Raw genomic sequence first — 14,843 nt, 5'->3', positions numbered from 1 at the left:
CTGGGGACCTATCAGTGTGATTGTACCATGTAGGGTATTCCCCCAATTCGGGAATAGAAGGGACATTTAATTTTTTAGATGTTGCCAATCCAAAGCAAGTAGTTTGTAAAATCGAAGAGTTAAAAAACATGTGGTTAGGGATCAGACATGCACAATACAAAGCTTCATGCCTTGGACTTGCCAGCTTTTAGAATCCCAAACAGATTTAAGATCAATAGTATCTTTCCACAGCTCATAGCCCCCTTTAGCTAATTGATCGGCAAAGGACTTTGAATACAGTAATTTAGTGTGGGTGAGTCTAACTTTGGAAGAGGACTTTGCAGTCATTTTAAAATAAAAGGCGTCAGGATTTGATATGTAAACTTCCTCAAAATAGTTTTTGAGCTGCCCATTGTGTATAATTAACCACATTTCTAAATGTTTTAGCTTTATGCAGGAAATGATTGCCATAGCGCTGGTAGCAGAATAAGTCTGCATATTTAGCAGAGTTGCAGTACAAATCTTCAGCATAAAGCGCAGCATAATATTTCAAATCTTAAAAAAGAGCCTCTACGGCTTGGACATCTTTGTTTTGTTTCACAACATCCCCATACAAACAGGAAGTACATTGAGGATATTAATAACCTCTGTAGGGCCATGAATTTGACATTTTACAGCATCCCATACAATTCCATCTAACACAGGCCAAGCCGTGATGTTGACAAAAGTCTTCATGATGTGGGACGAGGAGTGGGGTGCCAAAGTTCCATCAATTAACCTAATTGCAGATCTTTCTTTCACATAATGTCCATTTACTAGACGAAAAAATACAACAACAAATCCAATCGACATGAATAAAAAAATTGAGGAAAGTACCAGCCAAATGTAAGTCCAAGGTGGTATCAAATTTCTTTTAAACCAAACAGCAAAAATAGAAATTTTCGATGGGGATCTCGATGTTGCAGAGTTAGTGTCAAATGAAAAATGTGACTGGTCAACTGCACTCATCTGCACACCAGGCAACGATACATCTGTGGGATAAGTATACTCAGTATCGTCATGGGGATCACCAGCCAGTGGATTCAATAAAGGATTAGTAACCATATGCATCTCGATGGCAGTGTCAGGCCTGATGGTGTTTGCCGAAGCCAAAACAGAATTTCTCAGCATTGCTGGACAAGAGACCGCTGGAGTCATACCAAGAAGAATGTTCCACTCGTTGTAATTTGACATTGTCAATGAAGATGTACCTGTTATCCTTGCATCCAGGAAGTGGGGGTAAAATGACTGTTCATGTACCCTGCAACAGGTGCACGATAAGAGGGACCAAACTGCTTCCAGTTCTCCACCTTCTCACAGACCCAGTCACCGACTTGGGGTGGCCAGCCAACTACCGAAATCTGAAGCGTAGCATCAGTTGTGGAGGGCAAGTGTTCCTTTGCAAGACTATTTTGTGTCTCTTGTAGGTTCTATAATACAGCAGAAGGATCATCTACGTCAAAGGTTACGGCCGACGCTGCCATGTCTAGACCCTCAAGATCCAGGACAAATATTTTTATGCCAAAGAGCATTTTGTATGGGGTCTGCCCACCCAGAGACCTTCTAGGGAGATTATTAAGTGCACGTTGAACACTGTACGGATGGACCAGCCAGTTTCTGCCAGTACCTAAAACCATTGCTGTCAAGGATTGCTTTAGGTCACTGATCATTCGCTGTACAACTGAATTGCCCTCTGGCCTGTATGGAGATGAAAATTGTACCTGCACCCCCAGGGACCTAATGGCTTCCTTGTACGCCTTAGAGGCAAACGCTGGACCCTGGTCAGAATGGAGGGTGCCACATCAAAAATTCCCACAAAGACACGCAAACCCCTGATGACAGTTCGAGCATCAGGGCTGCATTGTGCCAGACCCATAAAAAGCGTGTGCACAAATCCACTGCAACTAAGATAAACTTGTACGCAGTATCAGAAGAGAAAGGACCACAGTGATCTAAATAAACACACCAAGTGGTTTATTAGATATGTACAGCTGTGTTTGTGGTGGGCGTGCAGCAATTGAAGGTTTAATCTGCTGGCAAATGTCACAAGGAAGGACATATTCATGAGTCTTGTTTGTACAAACCGCGCCACCAGTAACGTTGCTGTAAGATAGATCCAGTCGCTGACACACCGGCATGAGCTGAGGCCATGCCCTTGTGAGCGGCTGTTATCAAGGTTTGCCTGCAGTCCGCATTGGGAAGCAATCTGTCACCAACGTTGTTAATGCTCACATAGGGAAGTCTATCAGGACTTAAATGATAAGAGTATTTAGAAAGGAAAGATCTAGGATAATCACTTCCCTTCTTTGTTGCAGCAATGGCTGCCAAGAGGTCATCATCAATCTTACTTTTTGAACGTGTAACTGCTGATACTACATAAGTTGCCACTGCTGTCTTTGCTGCTTTGTCAGCAAGATTGTTACCAACAGCGTGTACGCCTATGTGCTGGTGACCAAGAGTATGACTTACATACACGAGAGGCAGACGCTCTTTAAGTTCTGTGACTCAAACCCAAAGCATTTTGTGTTAGAATGAATATTGAGATTCCAAAGGTAGCACAATCGGAGTTCAAAAGAATAAATTGTCATTGAAAGACTGAACACAGTAGTAAGAGTCACTTACAATTAGAGTAGTCACATGAGGATCAGAAAACTCCTGTGCAAACAGCAGAGCACATAGCTCTGCCAACTGGGCGGTACAGTCCCCTAATGTCTGCATGTGCACGACATCTGACTTGAATTCGCCATTCACCATGGTACCCACCACTATTGCGCAGGCCGCTGAATAAGCATGCTTAGATCCCGTCGCTGGTTGCGGCGAACAGTCAGTATAAATGATGCAATGGTAATCCTCAAGCGGGTGCAAGGACAAAGGAGCAGGATGAACAAATTCCTACTGTAAATACTCCTGTGTCTGCAATGCAGGGTTAAAAATAAAGTGACAACCGGAAAGTCAGTGAAGTGGCACATTGTATCCAATGAGGATGCAAAGCTTTAGAATTTGGTACACTGGCTTTTGTCACTGAGTCAAGGGCAGGATATGGTGTAACAACCAACATGCGTTTCCCCTGCGACAGCGCTCTCTCTTTTAGAATCGCCATCTGCAATGCAGTCAAAACTTTTTTGACAGTAGAAAATCACATTTCAGCCGAAGTGTACAAGTGTGACTTGTAAGCAATAGGGACTGGGTCTCCTTCATTAACCGTCAAGTATGTGAAACCCACTGCGCCTGGCACAATTTTGATTACCAGGTGAGTGTGGTTGTCACGTGTTAGTAAGTATTTAGATTCAAGAAGATCAGCCTGAAAAGAATGCAGTATTGCTGAATGTTCTGGCATTCAGCGCAATTTGGTAAAAGTAGGTTGTATCAAGGCATATAGCGGCTTATACGCTGGGCATAATCGGGTATGTAAGCACACCTGAAATTCAAAAAACCTAGTAATGATTGTTATTTCAGAGTTGTTGGAGCGCGCAACGGTGCGCAAGCCTCCAGGAAGTGAGGTGCTAAACCTCAACCTTCGTTGTTGAGCTCATAGCCCAGAAACAACACTGTGTACTCTGCAATGTGTGATTTTGCAAAGTTAAATTTGTAACCGAAGTCCGCAAACATAACAATAAAGCGGTCAATGCGACATAGATGCGGCAATAATTTGTCGATTGTGAGATATAAATCATCAACATACGAGTGCACATCAGGGTCGACGCGCTCTCGTGCAGCAAAGAAGCCTGGGCTGATTTTATAGCCCATGGCTAATCTTTCAAACTGTTTTTTTTTTTTGCCACTAGAAGTAAACACTGTCCAATAACTACTAATAGAGGACAGGTTATGACTTAAAAAGCCATTGGATATGTCAAGTGTGGTCTTAAATCTTTTTCTCACAAGACTATCAACTTGGGCAGAACTGTGAGTATTCTGTACCGCGCACATCCAACAATGAGAGTTCAAATGCCGATAATCCAAAACTAGACAATACAACCTATCAGGTTTGGTTACAGTGAAAAGATTATTCCTGGATGACACACATGTTTCAATCACACCTTGATTTTCAAAGTGTTCAAGGATTTCTGCAACGGGAGCTTTCGCTTCCCGTCGCATGGGATATTGGGGTTGAGGCTGTGGCATAGACCGCAATGGAATCACATGTCTGGGCGAAAGTGTGTCCCATCAGACCTGAGTAGTATAAGATATGTGTACACAGAAAAAAAAGTTTTCAAAAAAACTGCTTAAGGTGAAGTGGTGTCTCACATCGAACACTATAGAGAATGACTAAAATGGGTGGATTTGTCCAACTGTTACAATGGGAAATGTTATGAAGTAATCAAATGCTCTTTTTTAGGGTCACATGACAATCGCTTACCGAGAGTGCAAGGAGGCCGCACCCAACGCGATTTTGAAAAAATATATTTATCATGATATAGGTTTATTACACTTAGAAATATATAAATGTTTAAAATATTTTATATTGTCGCTTGCCGTCATATACTGTGTAAAGTTATTTACATATACTTTTGAGAAGAAAAAAAAGAGGGAATGGCGTACCCGGCGTGACACCGTACGTCTGTGACGTAACACAGGGCCTGGCAGCGTGCACTCATTGCATACGCAACGTGCAGCATGTGCGACCCCATGCGTACATATCTCAATGCGTGGCTTGGTACTGCGTACCCGTCTGATACCAAAGTAGAGGCTGGGGCGACTTTATGCGTATATGATGTACCGCGGGACGTGGTGTCAAAAACCCGTCTGATACGAAATGCGCATCATTTACAAGTTTAGCAATATGGTGGATCGGATTCACATGGTGATGGAGCTTGGTATGCTCTCGGTATGGGAGGGCAGTTTTCTCAACAAAAAAAAATGCATGTTTTTTGGGGAAGATATAAAACATTACATAATTTTTAACAGTTTATAAAAAGAAGTATAATAGAGTTCCAAAATATTTAAAAATATAATAGAAAAAATATGTTTTATAAACATTAAAATATGAAATTAACATTTAAAAAACCTTTGAAATTGAGTGAAAAAAACATCGGTTTTACAAACGTTATAGTTAAGAATTAGCATTTAAAAAACCTTAGAAATTCACTGAAAAAAACATAGGTTTCAGGGACGTTAGTTAGTTGGACATTTCACTCGTACAGCACCATAGAAATTCCCCCGTTATAGTTAGTTCAGCTAACTATAACTCGCACCCCTGCAATGCACTGCTGATGTCGTCACATATTACATCATTCATGACATGGTCAGTGACATCACTGATGACATCATCCACGTGAAAATCTGATGAATATACTGATGCCCTAATATAAAGTTTGAAACACACACTCTAAAATACAGACGACTATTTTTGAAACCATACACACAACAATACCAGATACTACATACCACCCACTATTTCCTAGGTCTGTACACACATCCAGTCACTTATAAATGCAGTTACTCATCAATACAGTACTATAACTTACTCTCACATAGAGTCATTTATATATTCCAACACTCACATATACTGCCTTAAAACATAAGTAGTTACTCACACCTATACCACTGAGACATTTATTCACTCACCAACACACCCATACACACACTAACTCACCCATACAGCCCTTCCTAGATGGACTTTTGAGTCCATACAATCAGTGAATCACCCACACAGACATCTATGCACAGTCTCAAACCCACACAGACACTCAGGCACCCATACAGATAATCAGACAACAAATCAATAACCCATATAGACACTCATGTAGCTGCCGCGTACACACCAACTGAGAGACCAAATAAAACTTTCACACAGTTTAGTCACTAACCCATGCATTCAGTCAGACATGTTTAATCACTCACTTATACAGTCAGTCAAGCACCTACTAAATAATCCATTCAGGCACTTGTAAATCCACTCATTCTTCAATACACCTTGTCATAGATATATATGAAAAATATTTAAACTTTCCAGAAACACACATTCACTGGATGATGTAATCAGTGATGTCATTTGAGATGTCATCTGTGATGTCACTGACCATGTCATGAGTGATGTAATATGTGACATAATCACCAGTGCATTGCGGGAGCGCGAGTTATAGTTAGCTCAACTAACTATAACAGGCGAATTTCTATGTATTATGTCAGATTATATTGAATAGTGTCTTTCAACTCATCATGTTTCCATTGCTATGGGTTCTGCTTACCTATGCCTCCCCATCTCTTTTTTTTACTGTTACTGTCTGTGGATCTTCCATATCTTCTGGTGAGGTGTATTTTCCTTCTCAGCTAATTTGCTCATTCCACTGGTCGTTTTTTGTCTTTCATTAGACTGGTTTGTTCTATGTACAGATGTTTAAGTACGGTCAGTTTGTAGACATACCTTCAGGGATGTGTTGCTATGGTATCTAATTCTGAGGTTATGATTCAGCGGCTAGATTTCTCTATCAGATGGACAAGTTACTTACCTTCGATAACACCTTATCTGGTAAAGACAAAGTCTACCCCCAGATTGCTTACTGACCCACCCATCCTCTCCATTCCGCAAACTGTTTACTTCTTACCTTCAAGATCCCTTTCTTGAAATTATTATATGGTACGTTACCACTTGTAGTTGTTAATTAATAAATGTATCTAACTTTTTGGCAGACTGTTTTGATAGTCAGTTTCTGTGATGGCTCCTTTTTTGGGCACATTAATTAGTCGCGAAAGAAACTGACATCAGCGGTTTGAGGAAGGTCTTATATGAACTCCATCGGCATCACATACTGTGCTCAGTGAAGTTACGGAGCTACAGATGCCCTCTACCAATGCTCAGAGGTTCTGCTGGAAAACTTGAAAACTTTCAAAATCCAGTCTGGTAGCTAGGGAGAATTCTAATGTAAGGAATCTGCATCTAGACTATGTCTCTGCCAGATAAGGCGTTACCAAAGGTAAATAACGTGTACTTCTAGTTCTTCTCCTTCTACCTGTCAAATCTCTAATTATTTTCAGAGAAACGTTTTGCTACCTTCTGCCAAAGTCAGGATAGCAAGTTAAATATGTCCTTTTATTTTTCAAGATTTTTAATAGTCTCCATGCCTCATCAACTCTCTGAATAGCCTATTGATTTTAGATACCTTTATCTGAAATTCGTAAGCTTATTGCATAAGAAAATAATACATTTCATACAGTCAATCGATAAACATTTGGAATGTAAACTAGCACAGACTACCTTGACGACCGGATATTGGGTTAGTCTGACTCTTGTACTGTGGGGAAGCCAGATTCCTTAATAGACATAGTTGTTTTTCACCTTTTATTTTTTCATGAGGATTTCATTTCAATGTGTGCATGATCCCATAGCATGCTCTTATTTCTTGAAATAACCTAATATATTTCTATTCTTGAGTCTTAGCTACCATGAGTGTCTCCTCTGCAATGTCTCAAATGGTGAGGGGTCTCTTAAATTTGTGTGTGAAACAATGTTTTCCCCAAGCTAGAGTTTGAGGTTTTATTTTACACAGATTGATTACTGTACATAGTATTGAATTGTTTACTAGTGAATTGAGTTTTGGATGGTCTTTAGCAAAATGAAAACAAAAAAATCCCTTGGGAGATATAATCATCTATCTTTCTCAGAATTCTGGTGAAAGATGATGGAGGAATTCCAGACCCAATGTACATTCTTTATTCTTTATTCTCCTCCACCTCTTGTGGTTTGCATATTATTATACTTACCTGGGGACTAACTGGCACTGTCATATGGTCAGCATGTTGGTGATGTTAATAGTTTGGGCATTATTGAGCTTTCCTGACACTCCAATATAAAAGCAAGACAAATATGTCTGTGGCTGCAGCATCTGGAATGATGTTTATCGAATGCAAACACTCTTCACAGGAACGGAATAAGCCATCAAAATCAATGCTACCCACTGCAATTCACTTGATGATTGTGTGCGGTAGTTGATCATTTCATAACCTAGTAGAGCTCTGATGCTAACAAAACACATTTCTCAGGAAGGACTTTTCGCGCAACCATTACTACGAATCCTCCAAAAAAGGAAAAAAAGGGCTCAGCACTGCACAAGATACTTGTGTCGATTAAATGTTGCCTTTTGAGGAGGGTATCAATTCATTCTTCCAAGAGGTTCTAGGCATAGTCTGGGTGTGCTTCTTGTCTGCCAAACAAATTTTATTCTTTCAGACCCAAATATTTGTTGTTTTGAGCACTGGTGGGAGTGGATATTCTGTGTCTGAGCTTCTCACCCCTCTGTCTAAACAGAGTTTTGAAATTAAAGTTCCTATCTATGTCATCCTTTAAAGGATTGGCATATGATAAAGATAATTACTAACACCTTTTACCATGACTACTTAAATTCTTTATATTTCGGGCTGACTATTACATCACCTAAGATTCTCTTCTCTTTTTGCACTCTTTGTTGAAATCATTTTACCTTTATGGCAAATTAAGATTCTTTTTTCTTTCTGTCGTCTCCCTTTGTTGCAATCATTGTACCTTTATGGCACACTAATTTCTATGGAACAAGATATGTATTGTCTGATCTAGTCTGTATGCTTTCATCATCCATAGTGTAATGTTTCTCATACGGCTAGAATTGGTGGCGTACTGTATTGTTCTGAGAGCAATAGTTCTCCTAGTTCTGTCTGTGCTAGCTCTCTGCTATGCCTGTTGCTCCCTAGAACTTGGCAATCATTATATATCCAGCAGTTATTTAACAAAGAGAATAGGACTTGTGGGTGGAAAATGTGAAAATAATTTTAACAAAAGCTACTCTGATAAAACTACACCTGACCATTAGTAAATGTTTGAACTTCTACAGTTGTGCCTGCTACCACTGGTTCTGTCTAGGTTATAGGCTCAAAAGTTTAGGCTACAAGGACCAACCAGCATGTTCTACTGAGATTGAAGTAGCACAGTTCTGACAGGTTAATTCTACAGGTCTGAAACTGGAGTAGTTTTTAGTTAAAAAAAAATGTGCTGTAGTTAATATCATAAACAGATTTGTTCAGTAAAGCAAGCATAGTGAGCAGCTTCTCAACTTGGTGCAGAACGGATAGTGAGCAGGTTTAGCTTATGCATTACTTATGCTCTTGGTCTTCAAATACAGTATTTTGGTGAAATGTTTCAAATTGTCCACTATCATTGAGTTTTGTCACCAGATTGGACCACCAAGCCAAGAGATACACAATTTTGAGATAGCATTTAGTGCTAATCTATATTGATGAACATCAATTGTCAGGCAAATGACCATGGAGTTTGTAGGCCCTTTTACAATGGCTAGATAGTTCTCTCCTGTAGATGGGAAATAGTCTAAAACACTCCTTTATTGAGTGCTTCCACCTTATTCACCACAGTCATTACCAAAACAACTTTCGGCTGCCTAGCAGGACATGACATTACTCCTTCTATTGTTAACTGGTCAACACTTTGCTGAAGTGCCATTAATTCAGAAGCCATGAGAATTGTTGCCTTACTTTCATCACTTGATGAAGTTTGACCTATGTTCACTTATGAAGGACATGTATTTTCCTTAAATGCCACTATGTAATGGCCGTTTGACTATTTTGAAAGACACTTTGAACACTACTTCTTGTGGATTTTTGTTTTGAGTACATAAATGTCTGCCCCATCATATTGTGTTGGTTATTTGCCATTTTACTTGTAAACCTAAGAATTTAATGTGCTTCTCTGAGAACTTGCTCTGTTCTTTAAATGAAAGGCACATGGCCAGTTACAAGTATTAAAAATTGTCCCTCACGGTAGCTCTGTGCTTCCTAACTTTTAGATTATAGGATAAGCCCTGGAATTCAAAGTCCACACGCCTTTTGATTTGTACCTCTTTCCTTTGCAGACACTAAGCTCATACTGGATTTTATCAAAAGGGATTGTGTTCACTTAACAGTTGTTATCTGGCAGGGAATTCTATGACTTTGCCATTTCCTTTACAGCTTCCCTAGAGGATGTCATTCCTTTCCTGTTTTCATAAATCCTAACAAGTGTCCTTGCTCTCCTAAATGATAGGACCCCAAAAGAACAATGCACTACTTGTGTGTTCTGTTATTAAGCAATGTTACTATGCTGTTCACTATGTACTTGTTTATATAATGAAATGGTTCTAAACATTTTTCTGCTATACATTTTTGCAGCATCTATTATCTCAGATTCTGAAGATGTGTTTGACTTGAAACTTATTGCAAAGCTGAATGCTTTCAACATCTGTGTGTGTGATCAAAAATGTAACATAGCAGATATAAAAATACAGGGTAAGTACTATTATAAACTTACTAAATGTGGTAATTTCCTTTTCATTTGTGTAGGACTTTATACGTCTGAAATCAATTTAATTTTACGGGGAACATTTGAACATGTTGCTACCACATTACAGATGAGTATTTGAGGCTAGGCAGACTCCAGCTCCCAAATAGATAGAGCACTCATACCACATTGTCAGACTCAAAAACAGAGACATAGAAGTTTGTTGGACAAACTGTAGCCAAAAGATGCACTCCAAGTGGTTGACTGTTGTCACTGTTGCCCATGGTATTAAGCTTGGCCACTTTTTCCAATTCTTATCTAACTGGCTCGGTTCCTCACTGGATCTTACAGCTTGTGCTCCTCAGCTTTTTCTTTTCTTAGTTTCTAAAAGTGGTCTAATTCTGACCATTTCTCCTTGTTTGTTGCAGAAACAGATTTTACCACTGATGAGCTAAATTAATACCACCCCATAGAAAAGTATAGTCAACATTGAATTATAAATCTCTCTAGATCCTGAAACTTGATGCCTTGTAAAAGATACTGTTAATACTGCTCATCAATGATAGCCTCTCCACTAATTAACCAAGCAGCCAAATTGCTTTGACATAGAATCATACCCGTATGACAAAGTTTAAAAGCCATAAAATCATACTGGTTCCACAGAATGCATCAGCTGTCCACTCTTAACACCTCAAGGCCTATGTAATTAGTCTCCTTCAAAGTAGATTAAGAGGAGGGTGCAGCTCCACTGGTTTTTCGTCTCCTCTAGCTTCCGGTTCCTGCTGTTGGTCCATCCTTTGATTTGACGTGTGCGTTCTGATGTTGGTTGCTTTACGTGGAGACGATGCCATCAACGACAGAATCAAGGTCCACCAGCAACCCTTCCCCTTTTTTTTGTTTGTTTGATACCTTGAGCTGCTGCAGAGCAGAGGTGACGAGAAAGGGAGTGAAAAACATTTAATGCTGTGAGGTGGCAGTGGAAGGGAATGGTATGTAACAACTGGGGCAGCATTCATGCTGCCATGATATTTCTGGTCTCTGTGGTGCTGGCGGTTTGCTTTTTGGGATTTCAGTGGGTGGTAATCTCCATTGCTGGACATGGCATATGTGGTGCTAGTTCAAGAGTCAATGGTGCTGGTTTCCAATTCCCTGCCTCCATAGCTGTGCTGGCTGAAGAGTATTGGGCTTTTGCACAATAAAATGTTCAGTGGCTGCTTTCTAATGAACTCTTCTGTCTTTCAAGGTGGGCCTTTTTTGGATAATGTTTCCATTTTTTACTAAGTGGCTTTGAGGGATTATTCTGGAGTGCCAAAAACAGATTATATGATTTTATAAGCATTTTATGATAGTCACTCATATGAAGCCACTGATTTCACATTTCATGTTCACTTCCAATTTTGTCCACCATGCCTGTGAGACTTTTTAAAAATAGATAGCTCAACATCAGGACTCACAAAATAAGGGCAGCCTCTTACCAGCAGATTAGAATTGTACCTCTGCACTTCAGATGGAAGGGATCATCTCCAGTGTCCTTTTGCCTACTCCTTTATATCCACCTATGCCTCAGGCGAATGCTACTAAGATGCAAATGGAAGGTCCTGTTGGAGTTTGCCTGCCAGTAGGCCAGGTGGGCCCCTAAAGACAATGGTAACAGAGGAAAACTCTGCTATATCTCCTCTAAGTTTACAGCAACTTAATAGCTTATTCTGAGAAAAAAACCAGAGGTAAGTTGCCCTGTGGTTCAGTCTAAGACAGCAATATTTGTCTTAGCTGCAGTTCCATGGATGTTTTTGCCCTATCTCATGAGTCATTCCCAAAAACTCTTCACAATTTTAAAGACTCTTCTACAGAGTTGTCTGGAGTAATTTCAGTGTCCAATGTGGCCAACCTAAAAATACTGTGGATAACCAGGGGCAGCAACTAACACCATCCCTCAGGTAGCTTAGGTTGGACATTTAAGAATTAAGGACGGTGCCCCAAAAATGTTGAATCCCTTTATTCCAATGTTATAAGAGATTCTCAGGGAAATAAAATTGATAAAACAGTTCCAGATGCATACAGCTTCTGAGCAAACTGTTCAACTTGAGAAAGAGTTAACAGTGCTCCTTGATAAGCAATAACAAATGGAAAATCATCCTAGATGCTCTATTTACGAGCCAAGGGAGCACCAAAGCATAAGATGGACAGTCTTGGCCCCGGTTTTGAAGCACTAATAAGGACACGTTTTCCTAAAACATTCACCAGATCTAACTATAGTGTGAGCTCATAGGGTTCGCTTTCAAGCTTTGGTTTACTTTAAATATCCCAGAACCAACTTAGTGAACATTTAAGACTAGAGGGTTCAAGAGCTGAACATTGCTGAAGCTATGAAAGAGAATGTTTTCTCTGCCCAAATCAATTGTTTTAGGATTTTTACAGACATGACTGCAGAAACAGCTTGCAGATGAAAGTAATGTAAGACTTAGACACCCCTGTTTCATCCAGTAGGTACTCATATCTCTATAATTCAGTTGTCCAGATTGAAATTGTTATCTGATGTTAAGGATGCTTATACATTTTTAAAACCGGTTGAATAATCTGAATGTTTAATTTAAATCATTGATAACAATTGGCAGGTCATGATTCAGTGGTGGTTGGATTACTAGTATACAATACTGTTGTTTCAGTTTGTGGAAGGTGGGGGTCATGATTGATGGGAACAGGGGAGTAGTCTGACACCTGTAGGAAAGTAGGATCTGCGTCTTATGGTTACCCAAAACTTTTTGCCTGATGTTACACTGTTTTGACTAGTCTGACTGGGATCCTGCTAAGGAGGACCCCAGTCTGTCTGCTTTCTCCTTGAAATATTGTGCCATGTACTTTGGTACACTCCAGATTGGAAACTGGGGTCCCTACTATTTGTTACACATGTACCCAAGTCAGAGGTACCCCAGAGGCCTCCAAATGGACTGAAGCATGTATTATGCCACCCACGAGAGAGGCCAAGCAAAATGGAACTACAGGTGTGCCATTGCAGCCGGGTGTAAGATGGTGCTTGCACCTCTTACTTTAGATATAGAATCACTATATCTATAGGTAACTTATAAGGCAGCCCTATAGCTGGCCTTAACAATCCTGAAAGCAGGGTGCTGGGTTTTACGTGAGATGGTGCCCTTGCATGAGCAGAACCCCTCTGCAGCCTTTGGAGACCATTCTCCAGGTTGTCTGTGACTCAGCCAGACATATGAGATGCATTATAACCTTGCAGTAAATGCTACCTCTAAAACGGCTGAAACAAAACATATTGTGTTTGGTATCAAATGCCTTAGACTCATACCTACACACCGGTAATCGGTGTGGGAGGCATGATTCCACCCTTGCGAAGCGAGCTTCTTAGGGTCACTGGTCTTTCTGGTGCCAGCCTTCTCGATCACAACCAGAGACACATTTCTGCCCTTCTACTGCTGAGCCAAGCTCGAGCAGATGGAGGGCAACCCAATAGGCATCCTGTCACAGGGAGGTGTGACCACCTCCCAGACAGGATTTAGTGTATTGGGGCTAGATGGGGGCGCTTCCAAAGTGCCTGAAAGTGTGCACCTGGGGCACATCTGATGTCCTTGTGCTGCATAGTCCAGCTCAAACCAGTTCTGGAAGCCGTTGGCTCCTGCTCTGGCGCAAAACTGGACAAAGGACATGGGAATAACCTCCCCTCTGTCCCTTGAATCTGTCCAACCCTCTCCCGGGGTACAAAAGACTTACCTGGCTGTAAGACTTTAGATTTTATGTGCTCAAGATTCTGCAACAAGAAACCACTGACCTGTCTGGACACTCTGGACTTTGCTGGACTTTGACTGGGCCCAACTTTGTCTCCTCTCTGTCCAAAGCTTTGTCTGTGCCCTTGCACCATGCAGGCTCTCTGCAGGACCTGTGGAGCACTAAGGACAACTGTAGAATCCCCCTTGGGGGTGAAGGATTCACTCCCCTGCATTCGCAGGAACCATAACACAACTGAACGGTCTGCTGATCCTGAGCTACTGTGGATCTCCAAAGACTCCAGCAACACAGGAGGCGGGTTTCAAAGTTCCTTGAGGTTGAGCTGGCATCTCACTGAGTTTGAGGCCAGTATCCCTTGTGGGGACCACATAACCCCTGTGCACAGTGTACTTTTGCAAGTGTATGTGCTTGTTGGCGATTCCTGAGCTCGTCCATTGGACTCCGTGTAGTCCTAACCCTGAGCAGTATTTCCACCAAAGAACTCCTGGCCTCCTCACACCAGGTGGTTCATGGGCTAGTATTTTGTTATCCTGCTCGAGGTCCCCTTGCAACTCCCGGTCATTGGACCTGTGGGTCTTCTTGATGGTCATCTTGATATTTATTAGGCTTCCCTGGTTGATACAGACATGCCCCCTGGACCTTGCTGGTCTACATCGTAACCTGCTTGACCTTCCTGTGTGGGTTGCTGTTGCCAAGGCTTGTTGAGGCTCAAGCCGGACACCGATCCTTCAGCACTCGACATCCGTCGTGAGACAGCTTGCATCCGGCATCTCATCCTCGACATTTACAGGTCCTTGTGGCTGCAGAGTCAAGATTCCTTCTTTGCACCTGA

The 14,843-nt window shown here is 41.1% G+C and overlaps 1 protein-coding gene across 1 annotated transcript in view; it reads left to right on the top strand.

Annotated features, from left to right (window-relative positions):
• Positions 1-14,843, top strand: part of VPS13C (vacuolar protein sorting 13 homolog C) — a 2,437,235-nt gene that overhangs the window by 1,107,165 nt on the left and 1,315,227 nt on the right. Inside the window, exon 43 of the mRNA XM_086955811.1 lies at positions 10,150-10,266. Within this exon, the coding sequence (XP_086811937.1) occupies positions 10,150-10,266 (117 nt within the window). The remainder of the gene's footprint in view (positions 1-10,149; positions 10,267-14,843) is intronic.

The sequence above is a fragment of the Lissotriton vulgaris genome, chromosome 2_1, assembly GCF_964263255.1.
Source record: "Lissotriton vulgaris chromosome 2_1, aLisVul1.2, whole genome shotgun sequence".
NCBI classification, from domain to species: Eukaryota; Metazoa; Chordata; class Amphibia; order Caudata; family Salamandridae; genus Lissotriton; species Lissotriton vulgaris.
Note: the sequence above shows the minus strand (reverse complement) of the source record. Positions and strands in the feature narration are given on the sequence as shown.